At 45.0% G+C, this 24274-nt stretch overlaps 1 protein-coding gene across 1 annotated transcript; it reads right to left on the minus strand.

Moving 5' to 3' along the window:
• Nucleotides 1-229: 229 nt before the first annotated feature.
• On the minus strand, nt 230-23774 carry Glo1 (glyoxalase I). Its single transcript, XM_028885048.2, has 6 exons — nt 23580-23774; nt 11523-11605; nt 7397-7537; nt 5762-5829; nt 4669-4758; nt 230-1583 (listed from the first exon to the last, which is right to left on the minus strand). Exons 1-6 carry the CDS (start codon nt 23661-23663, stop codon nt 1495-1497), a joined length of 555 nt encoding a protein of 184 aa, XP_028740881.1. The 5' UTR covers nt 23664-23774; the 3' UTR covers nt 230-1494.
• Nucleotides 23775-24274: the final 500 nt, after the last annotated feature.

The raw sequence follows: 24274 nt of genomic DNA on the forward strand, positions 1-24274 counted from the left end.
AGATTCACTTGCCTCTGCCTCTTGAGTGCTTGGGATTAAAGGTGTGAGTAACCACTGTGTGGCTAGTTCTGTATTTTCTTTCCTACCCTTCATCAACCATAGAAACTACCTGGCTTACAGTCTGTACAGACTCATGCATAGCCTTGGCTCAGCATGCAGGTTCAGCATGCATTTATAAGACCTTCTCTTCAAAGACAGCCTCTTATGAGAAAGAACTTGCTACACAGAATTTTACATATTAAACAGCGTTAAAGTTTTATTTCAGTCTATGATTTGTTTAAACTGCTCACATTAATCCTTTTCATCCCAAAAAGAAACAGAATGCCTCTAGAGGTGTAACTCTTGACATCACCCATCCAGACAGCTTCCACTACAGCCTGCAGAAAACTTCAATGTAGCTTGACCTCAGATTGGGTTTTCTCCTCCGGACCAAAAGTTTTCACAATTGCCTTAGAAATCACCACCAGTCAGTCAGCAGGGTAGACCACTGAGCTAACTCCTGATATCTGAGTTCCCACTGGAGATAATTTATCCTAAGTGAATTCATAGGCCTGTGGGGTGGGGAAGACTCATATGAGCCTCCCTCACACAGAATGTCCCCTAGAACAGCCTTGTTCTATCGAAGTCTATGCTTCTTCCACTGTGGTAGTCAAGCCCGAGAGCAAAGGGCACAAAGCCAAGCTCACTGCAGACCTCAGAGGAGAAGACTAGCACAGGAGGTCCAGTGAGGCATCATCCAGACACTAAAAACGATGACACAATCAGGTTAGTCTATATGTCTAGCCGCTTGCTTTCTCCCATGGTAGTTGCAGTATTCATTCACATAAAGTATGCCGCACCCTAGCCCATTGTTGAAGTACCTAGTGATATTAATCCCTCCTTCTCCACATTCCCACAAAGTAAAGTTAGTCCTTGAACTTTGAAAGTACTTTATATATATAAATTAGTATTTCTGTCAGTTTCCTAGTCAGCGTGATTCAGAATTGCTCTCAAGAGTGCCTTCTCTTTTGTAAAATAAACACTATGCTGTTTGAAGTACATACGAAGTTTCATTTCTGTTCAGTGTTCTTTACTTTCCATTATGAAAAGTTATTTCTGAGGAATTGAAACCCCAGAAGGTAAGAAAGAGAAACATTTAAAACAAAATTGTAAATGATGAATCAAAACCAGACTTGAGTAATACTTAAGAGACAGGGGTAGCAAATGTAGTCTCTGAAGGGAATCGTTCTAATTATTATCTAAAAAGCAAAGTCACACAACTTTGTCAAAGTCATAAGACAAACTGGTACTTGAAAATTAGGTTGACTAAACAGAGGAGGGAGGATTTAAAAAAAAAAAAAACCACTGAAACAGGACAATGAAAAGGATTTCAGAATGACTTGAACTGGAGCAAAGATCCATCGGCTCTTGATGCTTCTGGTGCCTTAGAATCTTGTATCACGCTGTTTCTTGTCCCCACCGTCACCGACACCTCAAAGGAACATTCTCACAGAACTAAATAATCTTTGTCATTGTGTTAGGATTCAGAATTTCAATCCAGTAGCCGTCAGGATCTTGAATGAATGCCAGACCTTTCATTTTACCTGTATAATGAAAACTTTTCATTACTAGAAAGGAACATTAAAAATCAAACACATTTTTATTACAATTTTAATTTGCATTTGAATGAGACACACTGTTGATAGCTTTCATTCTAAAAAAGTTTGTGTTATAATGGTAGCACGGTGATCCTAATGCTAGAATACGACCTTTCAGAAGGAGCCGAACACAGCCCTGTTAAGCCTCAGGTCCTTGCCTCTCTTTGAGGTTACCATATCACCATCACAGAAATTATTTAGGAAGGAAAAGAAGATAGAGGTATGCTCAAGGGAGCAGGTAATGTGGCCTCTCCACACAACCAAGACACCAGAGGCTTAGGTCATGTAAACCCTATTAAACAATACACTAGGCAACCCAAGTCCTGTCAGTCAGGCTGTGACTCCTGGGGATCGTAACCAGATGGAGCTGTTTACTTAGATGTAGAAATGTGGCCTGAGAGATTGATTTATTTGGGGACTAAGATGCTGAACTCATCAGACTCTAGTGTCTGCTTCCTGACCCCAAGGTCAAGGAATACAAATAAGGGTGAAAAAGGGGGGTGAAACACAGCTAAGCAATCTCCAGGGTGGTGGCTGGGGAGCAACGGGGGAGGATGGGGGTGACTACTGGAACCTGATCCATACGGAAGGTAGCTTGGAATCAGAACACAAGTTCTGAATGTGTGCCTGTGGGAGAATCAACAGGATGCTTCTCCTGCCTCGACATGGCAAACAACAGCCGCCCTTGCACTTGGGAGGGGCTCCACCGATTCCCAGATGTCCCCAAGAGTGAAGGGCGACAGAGAGCGTGTCTAATGAGGAAGCTAGGAAGAATAAGCCAGCTGGCCTTCCTTACTGCCCCTACCACGTCCAGGCCCAAGTATGGCGACCTCAGGTGTGTCTTCCTACTAACACTGCTTTGCCCTGAGGGGGAAAAGCCTCTGAGCTGAACTCAGCCCAGGGCTCATCCAGCTGTCTCCCTGAGATCACATGGATCCTTAGGGACGATTCTCTTCTGCCAGTCATGTAGCCTGGTGGATTACAACAGCTTACGGTTGTTGGAAAAAATAGCTCAGAGGCCAAGCTACCATAATCCAGGAACTTGATTATATGGATTATAGATTTGAATTCAACACGAAATATTAGAACAATGGACAAAGGGCTATTAAAGCATGTAAAAGTGATGAGCACTATGAAGTATTGCCAGCATGAACTAAGACAAAGAAAATGTTAGGGAGCCCAGGAATGAAAGTGCAAACGAAGACTTCAACAGAGGGCGGGGCTGACAGGAAGTAGCTAAAGCATTTGCTGGGCAAGCATGAAGATTGGAGTCTGGATTCCCAGAACCCTCCCAAGAAGGTGGCAGGTCAGCAAGCCTGGTGGCGACTTGTTATCCCAGTGTGAGGGAGCTGAGGCTGGGATCTCCAGGAAGCTCAGGCTTCAGTAGAGGCCCTGCCTTGTTAAATAAAGTGGAGAGTACTCGAGGAAGATGCCCACTGTCAACTGAGGCCTACAAATACGCACACACACCACACACAGACACATACAAAGGAAAAAAAATGGAAAAATCAGAATAGATACATGTGAGGGAAAAAGTAATTGGTAAACCACAAAGCTCCCAGGGTGGGGGGTGGGGGTGGGAGTATATATATTGTACAAAGACACTGAGCCGATTTTTCAAGGACACTTGTATGCAGAATGACAAGCAGTGTTTTCAAGAGCGAAGGAAAATGAAGCTAGGATTCCCAACAGAACTCATCCATCTGTGCCTGGTTCTCAAGCATCTGTCAGAGGTCTAACCTCCCAAAACCTCAGGACATAGTCCTGGTAGAGGTGCTAAGACCGGAAAATCCAAAAGATGCTTCAAGAGAGAAATGGAGTAAAGATGCTCAAAATACTATACTATATTATCTTTGAAAAAATGTGTGAAGGCCAAAGAGAAAGAAAAGATAAATCAATAACCCAGTCCAGGTGACAGCAGCGGATATGAGCAGAGGGGAAAGCTGTTGACTTAATTGAGGAGATCCCTTAGTAATATGTTTACTTGAAACAATTTTATTGAAATGTTTCATTTATTTGTCTCTGGGCTTTTGTTATGTGTTGTTTGGTTGTTTTTTTTTTTTTTTTTTTGTTGTTGTTGTTTTTGTTTGTTTGGTTGGTTGGTTTCTGGTGCTAGGAATTCAACCCATGACCCAGTGCATGCTAGGCAAGGACTCTACCAATGAACTACTTGGTGCTTACGCTCATGAAATGTCTCAAACTGTGGTGGCACACTGTAATGTCAGTACTAGGGAGGCTGGAGCAAGAGAATCACAGGTTCATGAGCAGCCTGGGCCACATAGCAAGAACCTATTTTCAAAGTTAAGAATACATTTTAAAAAATTAAGGAGGTAAGAATAGATCTAAGTATAATAAAAATTATACATATAAACCCAGCAGAATTCAGATATATGCTATTTCAAGACAAATACCCAAAGCATAAGCATATACAATTGTATAAAAGAATGAAAAATATCAGTTATTCACTAAAGTAAGCAGGCAAAGTTATATTAACAACAAAATACATTTCAGAGAATTCACTTAGCAGCAACTACCCACACCCTGAAATCCGGACAGCTGGAAGCCCATGAGAGAAAGTGGCAGAGCTAGGGAGGGAGAGACGAGCTTTCCGTGCTCCCCAGATCCTGTGTCCAGTCCCTGGTGAAGCCACACTACACGCTCCTTCCGGTCTCTGAAGAGAGCCAGGTATTCCCTTCACATCCCCCTTTTTTTAAAAAAAAAAAAAAAAGATTTATTTATTTATTATGTATATAGCATGTATGACTGCAGACCAGAAGAGAGCACCAGATCTCATTACAGATGGTTGTGAGCCACCATGTGGTTGCTGAGAATTGAACTCAGGACCTCTGGAAGAACAGTCAGTGCTCTTAACCTCTGAGCCATCTCTCCAGCACCCCCTTCACATCCCTTTGCTCCGAGGACTGCTGAAAGGGCTTCCTGTTACTTGCATCCAATCAGCATGACCCCAACAGCCACTCGGACTCATGAACCAATCACAGCTGTGCACACGCTGAAGCCCAGGCTGACTCACCATCATCGGGTTTCTTCACAAACTTGACTCCCAGTTCTTCAAATCTGTTACAGGCACTGTAGACATCAGGAACAGCAATCCCAATGTGACCTTTGGTGATACCATCCCACCAAAAAAACAAAGCACAGGAAGAAATTATGACAAGAGCACACAAATGGCTTCCAAAACTTACTTCCAAAACACAAGGCCCATGAAAACGGAGTTAAATAGGTCCAAAATCTATGTATTAAAGGACCAGTAGCTGTCTGACTAGCTAGTTATAGTCAAATTGCTATAGTTATAGTCAAAGTTGCTCTGAATTGTTATTTTAAAGAAACCAATACTGACTAATGCATAGCTCAGTCTGTTTAGAATCACCAATACCCAAAGGGTATCATTTCCTGTGTTTAACAGGTTGCTGACATTCACGTCATTACCCAAATGAAGCTTTTACTCTGCCATCCTGACAAGACACATTATTTCTAGATTTACTTATTTTACTGTATGTGTAATGAGTAGTTTACCTACATGTATGTAAATGCACTACGTGTGTGTCTGATACCCAGTGAGGTCAAAAGAGGGCATCAGATCCCCTGGAACTGGAATTATGGACGGCTGTAAACCACCATATGGGTGCTGGGAACCAAGTCCAGGTCCTCTACAAGAACAAGTGTTCTTAACCACTGAACCATCTCTTCAGCCACTTGACAAGGCATTACCAGAAAATGGGATTATTATTAACCATAGTTATCACTGTTTTTAATTGAACACTCTCCTAGAGGGAGTTGGAGGGACAGCTTAGTGGTAGAATGCTTGTCTTGCATGTGCAAGGCTGTGGACTCTATCCCTAGCCCTACAATAAAGTTTACTGGAAACATAATACTGTGACTTAACAGTATCATATTATGAAAAAGCAAACACAATGTTTGGACTAATACTGAAATTAGATAGCTGCTAAATAAGATATGCAGGAAATAAAAATAGTCGTATCCCTAATAAATTAGTTATACTTGAAAATTAGGTCATTCATGTCTTAGGTTTACTGTACCATAAATATGCACAGCGTATAAAATCACACACATCCACAAACATCCAACCAGTGTCGCAAACATACCGAATCCCCGAGGGTCTGAGTTGCTGTTGTGGTAACTCTGGGTCTCATCATCCTCGGTGCCCCAGTTGCTACGGAGGAAAGGAAAATCTCTGTGATAGCGGGTCTTAGAACCAACCTAACAGACGCATCTCAGGGTGTGTCCTTGCATGAATTTCCAGAGAGAAGACCCACTGTCAACATGGGTAACCCCTTCCATCTGTCCTGCATTTATCTCTGCTGATGATAGACTCCAGCTCGTTGGCCTTCTAGGGACCGCCAAGGCCTTCCACAGCAGCTTAGGACTGCGGAGGCCTCCAGCTTTGCGGATGGAGCAGCAGTGGGTTCTCTGCTTCTCTGGTGTTCAGAGAGCCATTGTCGGGACTACCCAACCTCTACCGTGTAAGCCAATCTAATAACTCTCCTTTGATGTCTACCTTCTATTGGTTCTGTTCTTTAGAGAAAGAACCTTGCCTAAGATAATAACTTACAGTTCTGACCTTAGAGGAGCCTATGAAAGGGAATCTCTCTGAAGGCTTACTCTGTATGCATGTGACTTTACTACAAATATTGAATTTTCACCTGAAGAAAGGGCAAGCTGGCCAAGAAGATCCTAACTAGGTTAAGGAGACAGTCAAACCCAGGCACCCCAATAAGAGCAAGAATAAAAATGGCAGCAACTGCCGGGCGGTGGTGGCGCACGCCTTTAATCCCAGCACTCGGGAGGCAGAGGCAGGCGGATCTCTGTGAGTTCGAGGCCAGCCTGGGCTACCAAGTGAGCTCCAGGAAAGGCGCAAAGCTACACAGAGAAACCCTGTCTCGAAAAACCAAAAAAAAAAAAAAAAAAAAAAAAAAAAAAAAAAAAAAAAAAAATGGCAGCAACTATCTGCACTAAGTACTAGACACATTATCAAGCAAGCATCCAAAGAGCTGTATGGACTAGATCCGAACATTTCCATTTTAGAGCAGAGACGGCCACTTAAGCAAGTCTTTCTGAATCAAGGGATACACACTAACACAAAAAGGAATGGAGAATTCTTTAATTCTGTACTTTTAAATGCTGAGGTTATAAAAATGTGCTAAAATTTGAATATTAATTATTACAAAATGGGGCTGGAGAGATGGCTCAGCGGTTAAGAGCACTGGCTGCTCTTCCAGAGGTCCTGAGTTCAATTCCCAGCAACCACATGGTGGCTCACAACCATCCATAATGAGATCTGGTGCCTTCTTCTGACCTGCAAGCATATACGTAGGCAGAAAACTGTGTACATAATAAATAAATAAATCTTAAAAAAAAATTATTACAAAATGATGTGCTGGCTCTTTAAAAGGAACATAGTCTATAAAATTTCTGGGTCAAAAACATAACAAAATAATAAAAGGACAAAAATATGATTATCAGAAGATTTGAGAAGAATCTAAGATATAAAATTGATAATCTATAGTTTGGTAAATATCTTGCCACTTCAGGGTCTTATATTTTCTGAAATAACAATGTTCCCTCTGTGCTGAAGAAACCATAAGAATAACACGGAGACCCAAATAGCCACACTTCAAAAAATATTAAAAATTGATTTAGACTGGTAAGCACACAAAAAGGATTCTTTAAATACCTTATGAAAAATTAGGATATATAAAGAGACAAGAAAGCATACGCACTGTGTCAACTCAAGTGTAGCTTTTCTGGAAAACGTCCATGCTATTCTTTCATTGTTATCTTTAGGGATGTCATTCTTATCCTCATAAGCCAAGAAGTAGAGGGAAAACTTCATTGAAGGAAAATCAAACTTTTGGAGTAGCCTAAAATTAAAAGCCATAGTCATTTACAATAGCAAAAGTTGATAATAAATGCAACATAATATTTATGGTCTACTTGGAATAAGAACTATATATATAATGTAGTTTAGTGAGAAGACTGTATTCAAAAACCAGGGGAAAAGATCTCATTTACAGTTCCATCTGTAAAGTACTTGCCATAGGAGCATAAAGACCTGCGTCTGGTCCCCAGCACCCACGTAAAAAGCCAGGCATGATGGTGTGTGCTGGCAATAGCCGCCCTGGGAAGACAGAGACAGGCACACCCATGGGACTTGCTGACCAGCAAGCTTAGCAGGTACCAATGAGGAACCCTGTCTCAAAAACCAAAGTGGTCAGTTCCCGAGAAACAGCACCCAAAGTTGACCTCTGGCTCTATACATGGTATGTCCCCTTGAATACAAACACACACACACACACACACACACAATTCTGACAGTCAAGGAGGCATTGAGTTAAAGTGTCACCATGGATCAAGTCTTGAGTGAATGTGTATTGTTGATATGAGCATGGCCATGTTAAGGACCAATGTTCAGACCCATGAGAAGAGAAGAGCCCTCCTGACACACCCCTAGGCTCAGAAGGATGGCAAAGCCTTCCTGTAGGCCAAGTGACGATGCTCACAGTGTGTGCAAAAGCTAGCAGCTGCAGCTTGCTCCTCCCGGATGATTTCTGCCTGAGACTGCTGCCTACGGACACCTCCTACTGAGACTAGCCCACCCTTGTACCGACGTAACACACCGCGGTTCCAGGTTACTGCCGTGGCTGGTACCGCTCCATCAGAGTGCTCTGACCACCTGACCCCAGCCTTCCTGTGCCCACACAGCTGTTTCTTTAGTGTCCGTTCTTCCTTCACCCCTTCACCACCCCAGGCAGGGTGCTAGTACCAAGCTGTGAGGGGCAAGGTTCTTTAATTCATCGATTCTTTCTCTCTCTCTTTTTTTTTTTTATTGTTTGTGAGACATGCTCTTACTGTGTAGCCAAGGATAGCCTGAACTCACTAGATAGTGTTAATTTGTCCATCTCCTGCTTTACTGTGTAGCCAAGGATAGCCTAAACTCACTGAATGGTGCCAATTCGTCCACCCCCTGGTTCAGCTTCCCAAGTGCTTGGCTTTCAAGGGTGACTTAGCACAATCATCTCTCAATTATTCCAATTTAGTGAAATTTAGCTAGAATCACAGTGCTTGTTTATAAACAGGGGAAGATACTTTGGGTTTCTGTTTCAGTGAACAATCCCTTTCCCTATCATTCTGTCAGTTAAACACATCTACTGAGTTCTTCAGAAAGCACCAGGAGAGGAAATGGAAGGACAGGTGGCAGGAGAGAGGGCAGATTAATATCACAGAAATGTGAATGTCACCCACAGGAGGGTTGAAGTCTCAAAGACTGCGCAAAGGTGAACCAGGATTAAGACTGAGAAAAGGTCACGGGACATGGAAAGGTCGTGCAGAAGCAGCTTCCACATGGCCAGGCGGCTGAGGCAGGGGCCGGGAGGAATTGGGGGGAGTCAAGCAAGAGCAGCCAGCAGAGTCTAGGCAGAGCTGATGCAGAGAGAGCGACAATGGACAAACAAGGGAGCAGAGGGCAAGAGACAGTCTCCAAAGACTTCACTAAGTTTGTCTGTTGTCAGGGACCAAACATGAACCATGGAAAAGTACTAGCTAGGAGAAGAGAAGAAGCCACAGGCCCTAAACCAGATGCCCCCAAAGATAAAGAACAGGTCAGGTAGTTCAGGTAGCATAGCAACAGAATAATGGGCCTTATCACCTAGCCTCACGACTTGCACGTCTCCCTTCACCTGCACATACAGCATGTCTCGCCCCTTCCTTCCTTCCTGCCCCTCTCATGCTATATAAGCCTTGCTGAGGAGAATAAAATTTGCAGCTTGATCAGAACACTGTCTTGCTGTCTTCTTTCGTGTCTCCCCGTCCCTTTCATTCTCTCCCGCAGGTGGGTCGCCCCCGGTGACACCCCGCTGGCCGGGGCAGTCTGTAGGAGGGAGAGTCGATGGGACAAGGGGAGACTTGATAGGAAGGTTGAAGGAGCCCCGAGGTTCTAAGAAAGGTAAGTTACAGTTTACCAAACGGAAGATCACAGGCAAGCAGAGCAATACACATAATACCATCTTTTTAGATCACTGAGGATTATGCTCAAAGATGATCCTGTGCATAATCAATAACAAGCGCTTGAAGCCCAGCAGAATGTCTTGGTGTATGTGTGTGTGTGTGTGTGTGTGTGTGTGTGTGTGTGTGTGTGTGTGTGTGTGTGTACATGGGTACATGTATAGGGAATGTGCATGTGCATGTAGAGGTTAAGAGGTTGACACAGAGTGTCCTCAACTGCTCTCCATTGTCTTTCACTCACCCTCGACCCCAGAGACATCATCAGTAAGTGACCCTAGCTGGTCTGGAATTGCTAAGCAGGCTAAGCCGGCCTCAACTCAGAGGTCCACCTGCCTCTGCCTCCTGAGTGCAAGGACAGTCTTAGAACTTTGTCTCTCCAGCACAGGACTGCAGGTGCATTCCACCACACCCAGCACCTTTACATGGGTTCTGGGAGATTGAAATCCCCATGCTGTCATGGCCAGTGTTTTATCAGTTGAGCCATCCCCCTGCACCCAAAGCCTAGTTTCCAGAGCTCTGCCCCAATATACTGTCTACTTATCCCTGTTATCAATATGCCTGGACCACTACATTTAGGCATTGATCAACCACAAATAAATTTACTCCCACAAAGGGATCAAACACCTCAAATGGAACCATCGGGAAAACTATCTCCGCCCCTACTAACATGACTGTACTGGCCTTAATGTCCAATCAGATGGGAACCAAAGCAAAGGAAGCCACTTGCTGTCTGAATGAGTGAATCAGGTTAGGGTCAAGTTGCGCTCAGACTGGGAGCTCTTTAAAGACAAAGGTCAGCAGTGGAGTCAACTGCATATGGACTCAACTCTGCCAACGGTGGGGTCTGGGCCCAGAAATTTCCTATCTTCAAGTGTAAAAGGAGGACACAAGCTATCCGAAAGGTCTGCAGCGAAGGCACAAGGGACAGAAGGACTGGAGCCTGGCAATGGCATGTGTCCGCCGGATTTGCTTTCACTCTGTCCTAAAATATGCTACACACACACACACACACACACACACACACACACACACACGGAAAGCCACCTTTTCTGGAAAGGATCACAACAACTGAAGAGCAGTGTAGGGAGACGGACCGAGGGAAGGAAGCTACTCCTCTCCGTTTTATATTTTTTCAGAACTGACCACATTTTCTAAGCATACATAATAGAGATCTCCTACTTGGGCTGTTCTCTCAAAATCTGTGGCAGTAAATGAAAGGCAGTAAATCAAAGATCATTTCGTTTAATTATGTATGTCATCAAAAACCTCCTGCTATGAGGAAACGAACCAAGAAAAGTCAAATTATCAGTTACACCCCAACAAAGCCGATGGAAAAGAGAGGTCAGCGTACCAAACGTTCAAAGGGTTACAAACCCCGCAGCTACTACCCCTTCATCAAGAGAGAACGCAGCCTATAAAAACGGAACCAGGGGCCGATTTTAAATAAATCCATTCATTTTCTAAGCACTGTGTCCTGACATTCATGACTTCGGAAGCAAACGGGGTAGAAGCGGTCCGAGCATCTCAAGGGTCTGAACAGCTGTAGGCAGAGGGGACTCGGCAGAAAATGAACGCCCTGAGCCTTTTGTTACCTTGAACTTGACCAGTGCTGACACAAACGGAACTTAACCGGAATGCTGTCTACTCAGGCCTCCTTGCAGGCTCCACAACCGAAGACTTTCTGCTACTTTTTAGTATGTATTTGTTTCTGAGAGGAAGGGGCGTGTGCCCTGGCACTGGCCTGGAGGTTAGGGACCACTTTGGGGGGGCCAGTCCTCTCCTACCACTGAGCCATCTTCTGTAATTGCTGTGGTCTTCAACATTAAGGCACTAAGAGATACTTACGTCATTCCAAGAACCTTAGTATAAAACTCCAGGGACTTCTTGGGATCCTTAATTCTCAGCATCGTCTGCTGCAACAGGAAGTCCTGAGGAGAAACAACCGGGTACGTTAAGTATCTTTACCTTTCAACACAGCAACTTTCACTAAGCTTTCTGTAACAGCCTAGCAAATTGAAAACACAAAAGGCCACCCCATCTTCAGCCTCAACAGTAGCTTCCTCAAACAGTTCCCACAGCTATGGCTCCACTCCCAAGCTCTCTCCCTGCCCTGCAATGTCCAGTTGCGGGCTTCTGGGTGGGGCAGCTGAGAACCGGTGAGTTTCAGGTCCAGGAATGCCCTTCCACTAGCAGGGACTTGAAAACCTGGCTTTCTTAGTCACTGGGCTTGGCGGGACCTCTGCGGTTGTTGGGTTTGGCTCTGGGTTCCTGAGACAGGAGCTCATGTGGCCCACGCTGGCCTCAAACTGGCTGTGTCAGCATCTGGCCCCTGGCTGGCCTTCCAGCTGTCACACACAAGTCCTGAGATTATGGGCGAGAGCCACCGGCACCCGCTTTAGTGAGACAATTATAAAGTGACTGACTCCCACCTGCCCCCTCACCCCCAGGGGCAGAAAACCATGTTTTTTGCTGGCACTTCCCCACTCCCTGGGACTTCCGGTGACTACCTTCCAAACAAACTACTAATAAGTGCATCCCTTCTCTAGCTTGATTTTGTGCAACCAAAACTACAATTTTATTTGGCAAAACAAAGCATCCATCCTCTATAATCTCCCCCCACCCCCCACCCCCGCGGCCCCACCCCCCGCTCCCACTCCCCTCAGGTCTCATGCAGCCTGGAACTCACTAAGCAAATCTGAGATAGCCTCACAATCACAGAGATCAGCCTGACTCTTCTTCCCAAGTGCCAGGATTAAATGTGTGAGCTACCATGTCTGGCTCTAAAATTACACACACACACACACACACACACACACACACATTTTTTTTTCAAGACAGGGTCTCTCTGTGTAGACCTGGCTGTCCTGAAACTCAGTATGTAGACCAGGCTGGCCTTGAACTCAGTGCTCTGCCTGCCTCCATAATATTTTTTGATGAATGTATAAACATCCTTGCTGAACTATTTAGTGAGAAAGGACCCCATCCCAGAAATTGATGGCCTGAATCAGCTGGCCTCTTCCCCCTTTGCTTTTCAAAGATTCTTTTAAAACTAGTCAATGGGAAAAGACTGTGAGGTCAGACCCCAGGCGATGGGAAGACAGGCACCAACTGCCTTTGTATAAAAACCAAGTGTACGTCCTGCCCCAGGGTGCTTGCTAGTCCTGGGGCTCTGGCACACACTTTTCGCAGAAATTGCCTTGAGAAGCTACTCTCACTTTAATACTTGGTGCCACCCTGAGATTCTTTGTGTCTATCAACTTACTGGTAACCACGTTAAACAGCAAGCCCTTACAAAGGCCTTAGACTCCTAGAGAACCAAGAAGCAAAAAAGGTAGTGTCTTAACACCTTTGTGAAATCCTTCAATCTCCATAGAAAACAAGAGGGTTTACTGAAAAAGGGTAGACAATGCATAAATTCATAGGGTTAAAGTTACTAGCTACACTTTGGTTAGGAGTTGATTTCTGTAGGCACAGTAACTATCTTATTTTTTGAGTCAGGGTGGCCTGTAGTCCAGGCTGGCCTTGAATTCACTATGTAGCCAAGGGTGACTGACCTTGATCTGCTGATACCCCTTATTATTTATTAAGTGGCTATGCCACGCAAATGCATAGATTACGTGACCACGCTGTGCGCAGATTACGTGATCACGCAGTGCAGGGATTATGGAAGGACATAAGCATCTTGCCTGGCTACTGAACAGCGCAAGCAAAGCGCAGTCATGTAGCTGGGGGAGTGGCTAGGAATTCTAACACTGCTGACTCCACCTCCCAAGTGCTGGGATTACAAGTGTACACTACCTTGCCCAGGTCTGGGAATCAAACCCCAGGCCTCATGCGAGCTACACCCCCAGCCCTGATAAAATAATGAATAATGAAAATGATAAAAGTATGAAGTATTTATATGTGCGAACATAATCTCCATTTTATAAATGAGAAGCCAACACTGAATAATTACATTAATTATCTAACTCTTGTAAATTCAGGTTTTCTTTTACCACAGACACCTCTTACCCTAATCAGTGTTATTCTGCTGTATTCCTGGACTTAACACAACAGGCCTGAAAACGCTGATCACCCTTTGCAGCTTTCATAGTTAATGCTGTGAATGCGACAGGAACAGAATCACCATGAGGCAAGCCTCTAGGCACATTTGTAAAGGATTATTTAAATTGTTAGCCTCCAGGCATGTATGAGGGATTTAGGGATTTTCTTTTTCTTTCTTTCCTTTTTACCTTTTCTTGATTTTTCAAGACAGGGTTTATTTGGCTGTCCTGGAACTTGTAGACCAGGATGGCTTCGAACTCAGAGATCTACCTGCCCCTGCCTCCAAAATGCTAGGATTAAAGGAGTGCCCCATCACTTGCCCAGCTTTTTTGGTCTTGTTTTGGTTCAGTCCCCCCTCCCCCCCCCCCAGCCGAAGACCAAACTCGGGGCCTTAAGTGCTCTTATACAGAGCTAAGTCTTGAGTAGATTATCAAAGTGGGAATACCCACCATAAATATAGGTGGGACCACCACTCCATGGGCTTGGGTCCCGAAGTACACAAAACAGAAAGCTAGCTAAGCACAAACATCCCTCACTGTCTGACTGAGGCTGTCATGTGACCAGCTGCCTCCAGCTCCTGCCATCACGATCTCCCCACCTTTAGGAAGTGTAACTTGAACTGCAAGCTGGAATAAGCCCTGTCCCCCAAGTTGCCTTTGTCAGGGTATTTTATCACAGCAATGAGAAAGGTAATTGCTGTGGAGTAATCCCTTTATACACTGTGAAGATTTGTTGCTGTGATTGGTTTAATAAAGAAAGCTGACTGGCCAATAGCTGAACAGAAGGTTAGCTAGAAGAGCCAGACTAGGAGAATGCTGGGAGGCAGAAGGAAGGAGCCAGGAGTTGCCAGCCAGATGCAGAGAAAGCAGATGAACATGCCATGCTAATACAGGTACCACCATGTGGCAGAGCGTAAATAAGGTATATGGGTTAACTTAAAATGTAAGAACTAGTTAGTAACAAGCCTGAGCTATTGGCTGAGCATTTATCATTTATATTAAGCCTCTGAGTGATTATTTGAGAGCAGCTGTGGGACAGGAAAATGGTGTCTACAAGTAATGCTTTGGCCAAACAGCCTCCTCCCCCTAACTTAAATCATATAAATATAAATACACTATTGTCTATCATGAAGAAGTGATCTTAAAGAGTACGTAAATTCACTGTTCAGAGGTGGTAACTGTTAGAATTCCTAGCCACTCCCCCAGCTACATGACTGAACATGTGCTGTCCAATAGCCAAGAAAGATGCTTAGCCATCCCAGCACCTTACATACTACATAAATCTTACATAATCTGCACGCAGCATGAACATATAATCTATGTACATGTGTGGCCTATGGAATGACCATGTAGGAAGAGAGGGAAGGAATAGGTGGAACCAGCTTTTATAGCTGCTGCTGTACTTCCCCCCCCCACACACACACCCCTTCCCTCTCTTCCTGCACAGTCATTCCATAGGCCTATGCATACCCTTCCTATTCCCTTCCCTTAATAAACTTTTTTTTTTTTTTTTTTTTTTTTTTTTGAGACAGGGTTTCTCTGTGTAGTGTTGGTGCCTGTCCTGGATCTCACTCTGTAGACCAAGCTGGCCTCGAACTCACAGAGATCCTCCTGGCTCTGTCTCCCAAGTGCTGGGACACCACCTGGTAATAAACTCTTATAGTAGGTTTCGTTGTGCCTTGTGGCTTCTCTCATTGGCTTCTCTCATACAGTAAACAGTGCTGCTTAATAAATAACAGCAACTGCTGGGCTGGCCCAGATCTTTGGCTTAAGATGGAGTCACCCAAGACACCAAGATGGAGGACCCCAGTGGAACGGAGTCCCTTAAGGGAAATGGAAACTGAATGTTCTCCACTTCTGCTGACCCCTCATCTGAGCAGAAGACTTGCCCACAGCAGTCTCCTGCTATTCTAACAGAGGGCCCCCCCCCATAAAACTTGACTTACTGCAGTCCCTTTGCCTATGAGAACTCCTTCCCCACCCCCAACTAAAAGCACCCTATAAAACCCCAAACTCCTTTGGCAGTGCTGCATTCCCTTTTCCTGGGGACAGCTGCGCAGTTCATACCCTGAACCTGGAGCCTCAGTGCGGCTCTCCTGGTCTGCTTCTCTCATTACACCACACAGCGCCCAGGTAAAAGGCAGCTGGCTCGAGGCTCCATTTTCCTGGACCTACGTTGCCTTTCCACAGTGAGCGCTGCCCTCCCCTGTGACAGCCAGGTAAGAGAGAGATGAGCAGCTCACTGGCCAGGCACTGACCCCCTGGTTCTGTCTTCTGAACACGGCCATAAAAACACCTACAAAGTCACTCTGGGACCCCGGTGAAATGAGACAAAACAATTTCAGACTTTTTACAAGGCAGCAAGACCACTCTCACGTCAGATGCTGGTCTAAGCAGAGATTAAAACAAGATACTAAAGACACAGCAAGCAGCTCCCTCTCCCAGCGAATGTGAGCGCCTGCTGCTTCCCTATCAATTACTGCGCTTGCGTGGGGAGGCCCAGTCCACTGAGATCCTGATGGGTGCTCTTTCGAGCCACACAGAGGTAATTTCAAAGGCTGTCCTCATCAGAGAGCTTCCCACACTAGGCTTGGTGATTTGCCCCTGCACTACAGCCCCCGAGGGGGAGGGAAGAGCTACAGACCCAGAATCAGCTCTGAACAAGGTCTAGATTATTTTATCAGACATGAACTTAGGTTCTATTGTAAGAGACTCTGAAGATGAAATTAACTCACCAGACGGCCTTAAAATCCAGAGATTGGGGTTGGAGAGACAGCTCAGCAGTTAAGAACATGAACTGCTCTTGCAGAGGGCCCTTCAGTTCCAGCACCCCACATTGGGTAGCTCACAACTATAACTCCAGCTCTCCAAGGGATCTGACACTCCTTCTGGTCTCCACAAGCACTTACACTCACGTGCACATGCCCACACACAGACATACCGACACATACTTAAAGGGGAGAGGGGGCAGGGACCAGCCTCGGTTAGGATGGTGGTTCAGTGCAATCACAAGAGATCTTAAAAGCCTCAGAAGACAGAAGAGAGTCAGCACATGGCAGATATGGTGAGGAGAGGTGTGGTTGAAGGGACATCAGAAAGAGTACGCTGTGGGGGCTGGCGGAGAGACAGATCACCACCACCATTTTGGCCACTGACAACAAGCAAGGAAACTGGGGTGTCGGCCAACCTCTGAAAGGAAATGAGAGCAGGCAACAGCCGGAGCTGGAAGCAGAGACTTCTCTGGATCCCTCCAGAAGGGAAGGAAGCCCTGCCCAGACCCTGACTGTAAACGAGCAGGACTTGTCAGACTTCTACAAGTCTGGGAGGTCACATACTTCTTTGTGTACATGTAGCTTGTCTTTGTGTATGCAGGTGCACATGTGTGTCCATGCATGTGGAGGCCAGGGGACAACTCCAGGTGCTGTTAGAATCCGTCAACCTTGTTCTGGAAGGCAGAGTCCCTCATTTGGCCTGGGGCTCCCAGAGCGGGCCTGGTGGGCTGGCCAGAGAGCTCCAGGGATCCACCTACCTCTGCCTCCTTCCTGCTGAGCTTACAAATGCTCACCAACATACCTGGCATTTTTTTTTTAATGTTGGATGCAGGTCTCCCCAGCTGCATCCAACATTATTGGTCCTCTCTCCAGTATCACAAGGCAGTCCTTTCCTCATGCAAAGGGAGGAAAAACACACATATATGAGATATTGATTTGGAGCTGGCAATAACATGGCTCTATAATGTGACACCGAGAGAGCCGTTACTTTCCTCACGCTTCCGTTTCCACACCTCTGAGATGACGGTGATCAGTCTACGGCTGAGCTGATGCAGAAATGTGGTAATGTATTAACGTAGTTAGCATAATGCCTGGCCCTGAGCAAACCACTTTATTTGTCTTGCTGCTGCTGTTATAAAACAAACGCAGAGCTTCCATTACACGATTGGTTTTGGTTACCAAATCTGCCCAACCCTCTAACCTCAACTCTGGACTCGCACCTGCGGCCTAGTCACATCTACTTCTGCCAGAATATCAAAAGCACGGCAGCCCAAAGACAAGAGAGGATGCCCCAGCCGCTCTGCCTGAGCCCAAGGGAGACCCGTGGGAAGTCTTCCTTGGTTCTTCTCTCAACAGTCTCCCCAGTTCAATCCTAACCACCTCAAGTGTCCTGAACAGATACTAAGCCAAGCCTTCCACTTCCTTGGCTGCCTAACCCCCTGGGAATCCTCCTTCTAGCCTTCCTAATAACCGCTGCATAGCTCAAGTCCTCCCCAGTCCCACCTGGACTGCTCTCCGCTTCTTGCAGGCTTACTCAAAAGCAATTCGGAGTGATAGCTCCAGAATCGAAATCCTGGGTTGCAGAAAGCCCAGGCTTCTCAACGCTTTGGGGATCAAAGTCCACAAGGGCCAGTTAGTTTGCTGTACCCTTTTCAACATCATCTTTATCGCTGCACCCTTACAATGGTTCTGCCGACCTTCTTCTATGCCAAACGCCTATCACTGGAAAGAGTGTTCTCCCAGCAAATAAATATTTATTTCCATTACGTACATGCAAAATATACTCGTATAACTCCAGCCGAAGGATGTACTGAAAGGACCAAGCAGATGTCATAACAGGCTGCTCAGTCTTCTCTCAGAGATCAGGCCTCAATTTCGTTTCCTGAGACTTGAACAAGCAGTTTCTGGGAAGGCCATGAACAAAAGACCTTGCAGTAGCTCCCTTTCTGCATGTACTCTGACTGCTCAAAGTTTGGCTAGATGTTTACTGTCTGGGACCCCTCACCAACTTAGAATTATGTGCATGAGTCAAGGACAGAGCCTGGGCCACTGAGCCAGCCCCCACAGTCAGTAAGTGCTCGGCCAGCCAGCCCCCCAGGCAGCTCAAGGACAGAGTCTGGGAGTTGTCCTGGACAGCCCCCAAAATGATAATTGTAACCCACAACCAGTAAATTCAAAGGTTACATACCCTCACCCAATTAAAAGAGAACAGAGATAAAAGTAAACCAATCCGAGTTGCACCCGTGCAAAACCCCCCAACTCCCCTGAAGGGCTTGTGGTTTTTAAATAGCTAGCCTCACAAAGAAAGAACAACTCCTCCCTGCCTCACTGTATTGGGTGTAGGAACGAGTTCCCTGTCTAGACTTGTATCTATAGAATAAACCTTGCTGTTGCATTCTGGACATCCATGGTCTTTGGTGGTTGGTCTCTTTGGGGTTGTGATCTGGGCATAACAGTGTCTCTCAGCATCAGAGCACATTTGTGCTTAGCAAGTCCAAAGTTCTGGGTTCAACATACACACATACTCCAAACTCGCCAAGTAGAAATCTTTGTGCAATGAGAAAAACAAACATTACAGGAGTTTTCAGTTTTTTGAGTACCCCAATGATTGCTCTGTGTTCCCTTCCCTCCCCCTCTCCCTACATCAAATATATAGTATATGTATGTATATATTGTATATACATTGTGTGTGTGTATATATATATAATATAGGTTTTACACACACACACACACAATCCTAACCTAACCTTCTTAGACATGACATTCATTCAGGCTTTTCCTCATGACAGGTCTCCAATCTGCCAGACTAGCCTTCTCTACCTTCTGCTTAATGTTGCTGGAGAAGGGGATGCTGAGATGAAGCCATATATACACAGCCAAGAAGAATGGACAGCTGAATTCAAAAACTGTCAACAATGTCCAGAATTTAAAATCCTGAATCATGACAGGACACTAGTGGAATTCAGGTGTTTCTGGTACATGGACTGCTCTCATCCAATGTGAGGTTGAACTGTTGACCTTATGTACATCCTGCTTCACAAATGAGTCTGTCAGATACGCTAAGCCTATAGGCTGAAGATGATGCCCCAACACTGCGGAGAAACCTCAGGTGACTGTCCAGGCAGCTGGCTGTTTCTGTCAACTCACAAATTTTTTGGAAGTTGCTTACATGCACTTCCTGTTTTTATTTTTGTTAGCTAATATTATTCCCTTCTGGGGTCTCTGAGGGAGTTGAAGATTAGTTAGTTATGGTTGAAGATTAGTTAATTATAGTTGAAAATTAATTAGGATAGAAAGTGCATTAGATACATCTTGGATTTACCAAAATAGGATAGATAATGGATAGATAATGGAATTATTTTCTCTGATTTGTCAAATACCTGTTTAGGTATTTATTACTTGTATATATTGTATATAGTTATTGTACTTTTGTATATAGTTTTTCTTATGTTAGTTATAACCTTTTGCTTTTTTTTCTTTTTATTAAAATAGAAAAGGGGAAATGTGGTGGTATTCTAATTGTACTGAAATGTGATTTTGATTTTATGTTAATAAATAAAGTTGCTCGGGGGTCAGAGCTATTAGAGCCATAGACAGAGTGTGGCGGTGGTGGCACACGCCTTTAATCCCATAGATCTCTGTGTGTTCAGGGATACAGCCAGCATTGGAGACATATGCCTTTAAGACCTGGGGGGCTGTACATACAGACAGTGACGAGGCAGTCACGTGTTCAGGTTTACAACCAATGAGAAGGCAGAATGACTATGAAACGACTTACACACAGGGAAATAGCTCTCTTTCGGGAAGCTGGAACCACGGCAGGAGGAAGGGTGAGATTTTAGCTCTGAGCTCTGACCTCTTGGCTTTCTCTTTTACATTGGTTCTGTGTTTCTTATTTAATAAGACGGTTGGTTACATCTACAGTTTAATGCTTTCCTTGACCCTCACAGCTGAAACACTACCCTGAGCCCTATCTTCATAGACTAACATAACCCATTTCATCTCACCGTACCCCCACAAAAACTCTGAGTCATCTTTACGTTCCTTTTACAGGCCCCAGGAGCCCTGACAAGATGGGAGTGATCAAGGACATGAGGAATCCAATGCAGGGCTCCAGATTCCCAACACCCTGTGCCTACAATACACCACTGGTGCGACCTTTGAAAACTCTGATAGTTCATCTCCGATGAGAACTTGAAACTGGACTTACAATCACCCAAAGTTTGAGAGCAGCTTCATGAATTCGGGAAGACGCATCCTGAATGTGAGTGGCGCCATCATGGACTAGGCTTTCAGACTGAATTAGAAATGGGAAGCCAGCCAGCTACACGCACAGAATCATCTCCCTCTGCATCCAGACTGCAAATACAGTATGACCAGCAACCTCACACTCCTGCTGCCACAGGCCAGAGCCTCCCTTGCCCCATGTCTCCCCACTGTCACGGAATGCACCTTCAAACTGTGCATTCTTGCTCTTTAGCAGGTATTTGGTCACTGCAGTGAGAAAAGTAACCAATACACTCGGGATGCTTTGTAATGCCAAGAGCCCATCCATCCCAAATCCACCAGAGTTGGTGTATGTTTGGTGAAGGATGAAGTCCTCATCTTGTTTACACCAGAATCCGCACCCACTCAAAAGTGCCTACCATGTTCTCTGCAGTCAGTATACAATCAAGCTAAATGTCATTCATTGAAGGCTTTTCCCCCCTCCCCTCCAAGGCAAGTCCTCCAAGTACAGTTTGAGTTATCTTAGAAGCAGAGAGGGCAGAGGAACGTGGGCTCCTCACTAGGCAATCCACTCCGTACCTGTGTCTAAGTCTCCTTACTTGTAAAATGGAGACAATCCTCCCTTTCTCATAGAGCTGTTAGGAATGAATCGCTCTGTTTGGTCGCCTCATCGCGTAATAACAACAAGTGTTGGAACTAGGGTAGCTTCAAATAGAATATAAAATATAATTAACTCATTTGCAGAGAACGTTATGATTAGTGAAATTTGTAGGGATACTAACATTGAAATGTAAGTGTTTTTATTTAGTTCTGTTTCTTTTTTAATGGGGTTTTGGCTGACTAGAAGTATTACAGGTAGAAGTCATGTTGTGAGAATATGACTTTGCTAGCACACTCAACATACACCAGACTTTATGTAACTCATTTTACATCTGCACATGGTATGCCCATGACCAAAAATGCCTAATCTCAAAAGATAATTAAAAATCAAGAGAAATCTGGAGAATGTGGAATGTAAATCAAGATACAAAAAAGTACATTTCATATTATTTTTAAAGATTTACTTGGAATTTTAATATATTCATTCATTTTGTTCTTTCTTTCTTTCTTTCTTTCTTTCTTTCTTTCTTTCTTTCTTTCTCTCCCCCCCCCCATAGTAAGGATTGGATTCCAGGCCAAACATGTTCTTTACCATACCACATGCCCAGGCCCTGGACTCCTATTGTTTGAAACAGCCTGCTACCCAAAACCCCCAGTGACCGAGGAAGCCAGGTGACACAGAACAGTGCCTAGAATCTGATTTTGCTTTGTAAGAACTAGCCCAGCAAGAGCAGGTTATGATAGTGTACTCCTTTAATCCCAGCACTTGGGAAACAGACAGTTGGATCTCCGTAAGTTTGAGGCCAGCCTGGTCTACATACCAAGTTCCAGACAGGAAAAGCTACATAGGCGAGACCCTGTCTAAACAAACAAACAGAAGAAGAATAAAAGAAAAGAAAGAAAATTAAATAGCTAGATAGGTAAAATTTTGAGTAATGTGTGAAACTAACTCACATGGAATGAACCAATTTATAATGTATAAAATAACTAAGGGATGAGCTGGCTCAGCCGGTAAAATCACTTGCTGCCAAGCCTGAAGACCTGAATTTGATTCCCAGGACCCACACATATGTGGATGGAAAGTTCTCCACTGACCCCCACATGTATGCCACGCATATGCATGCACACACACACACACACACACACACACACACAAAAAAAAAAAAATAAAAAAAAAAAATAAGTGTAAAAATTAAATGCAAACTAAGGTATGTGTAGTGGAAGGTGTGGGAAGATGTGTGTGTGTATTCATTCTTTCCTGCCTTAATTTTTTAGTGACTAAGATCTTTTTTAAGCACACACCTTGTGCTAGTCAAAGGCTTTGGCAATTACAGTATGTCTGACTCTCTCTGACTCTCGTTGCCCTTAAGGCAAAGAACAAGCAGGGACCAAAGTCCTTCACCATCGATCTGCCCCTCCTAGAGGTCTGCATAAAGCTCACATTCAGTCTTCAAGGGATTTACAAATGATACACCAAAATGAATAGATGCAAAGGTGTTTACTGACACGGATGACTACACAGTACTAAATTCCTCAGTCAGCCACATGTCGAACTTTTTTTGGCTGTGTACAGACAGTGAGGCACCACACCTGAATGAGTTTTCGCGACTGTACGTACAGTCATGTTTCATGAAAGCTTTCCCATGCCATGGGCTATGCATACCCTTACTAGGTTGTAACTGCAAAACCAAAGGGCCAGAAGAAGAGGGTCTGAGAGTCTCTTCAGATCGATGTCCTGTTACCAGCAATTTCTCCACCAGACTCACGGTGGGCAGGGTGGCCAGAAGTGTGGTCTTGGGCAACAGCAAAAGCCAAGAAAGGCTTTAAATTGGAGCAACCGCCGCAGTTTGAAGGAGTGAAAGCTGGAGGCAAGGCAACTACAGAAAATGAGTGCGTCTGGGAGGGACCAGTTATAGACAGGGCCCTTTAGCTATAGGAGTTCTGAAACTGCCCCCTTAAGGGCCATGGCGTCTGACCGAGGGACAACTACACCCACATACATAGACTATGACCCAGATTTGGGCTGGCTTCAAGAGACCGTGCAAAAATAAACAAATTAATGCACATGGGGTCAGATGTTTTGAAATAACTTTCTGAAGAAGGGGATAAGCCCACCCCACCCCACCCCGGCCCTGCTCTGTCTCTCCCACGCCTTAAGCCGGCGGACCTGCAACTAGATAAGGTTAGGATCTGGCCCAGCCTTGCCGGGCCAGAGTCCTAGGTCCGCTCCGGCCGCCAGGGAAGGAGGCCCTGTCGCCCACCTTGGTGCTAGGGTCCGGATCGGAGCAGCAGCTGAGGGCGACCTCATCCGTGAGGCCGCTGGGAGCAGGCTGTGGCTCTGCCATGACCGCCCTGGAGGATCACCGACCAGTTCTGCCAACAAACCAGCGGGCCACAAGCTCCGCAAAGACCGTGTGCCGCCTTTGCACTAGGCGGAGAGACCGGCCCAGAGGCGGGCGGCAGCGGCTCCCAGCCAATCGTGGTGCATATGGTTGTTGGCTTTCTGTTGATTGGATCTCAGTGAACCAGGTTCCCAATGGAGAAACTACAATTCCCAGGATGCCATTGCGCACAATGGCGGCAACTCTTGAAAAAAAAAAAAAAAAACAACTGTGGCGCTGAATCTGCGGTTTTGGAGTTACTCAGTGACCTGATTTTGTTTATATTTAATTGCGTTGAATAACCACCCATCCCTCAGGGCGGCAACTTCGTAGTAAATTGCAGCCTGGTGGAAGTTTAACTCTTTTTAGAACAATGAAAGTTTGAGCTGGAAGTTAGTCTTTTTATTTAAATTGTGTAAGAACCGGAAGTTTATTCTCTCACTTGAATTGGCCAGGCTAATTGAAAACAATTCGAGTTCAGTTTTAAAAAGAAAAAAAAAAAGAACAACAACAACTACGTTTAAGTATTGCTTCTACTGTATTTTGGCCCCGGGAGCTTGGGATAGTTACTGATC

The sequence above is a fragment of the Peromyscus leucopus genome, chromosome 16_21 (genome assembly GCF_004664715.2).
Source record: "Peromyscus leucopus breed LL Stock chromosome 16_21, UCI_PerLeu_2.1, whole genome shotgun sequence".
Taxonomy (NCBI): Eukaryota; Metazoa; Chordata; class Mammalia; order Rodentia; family Cricetidae; genus Peromyscus; species Peromyscus leucopus.

Excerpts from the sequence above, each read along its gene's own strand:
- Glo1 (XM_028885048.2), bottom strand. The coding sequence starts at position 23,663 with ATGGCAGAGCCACAGCCTGCTCCCAGCGGCCTCACGGATGAGGTCGCC. Across the intron at positions 11,606-23,579 it reads ATCCGGACCCTAGCACCAAG|GACTTCCTGTTGCAGCAGAC; the intron begins GTGGGCGACAGG and ends GTTTCTCCTCAG. Across the intron at positions 1,584-4,668 it reads TGTGAAGAAACCCGATGATG|GTAAAATGAAAGGTCTGGCA; the intron begins GTGAGTCAGCCT and ends TTCATTATACAG.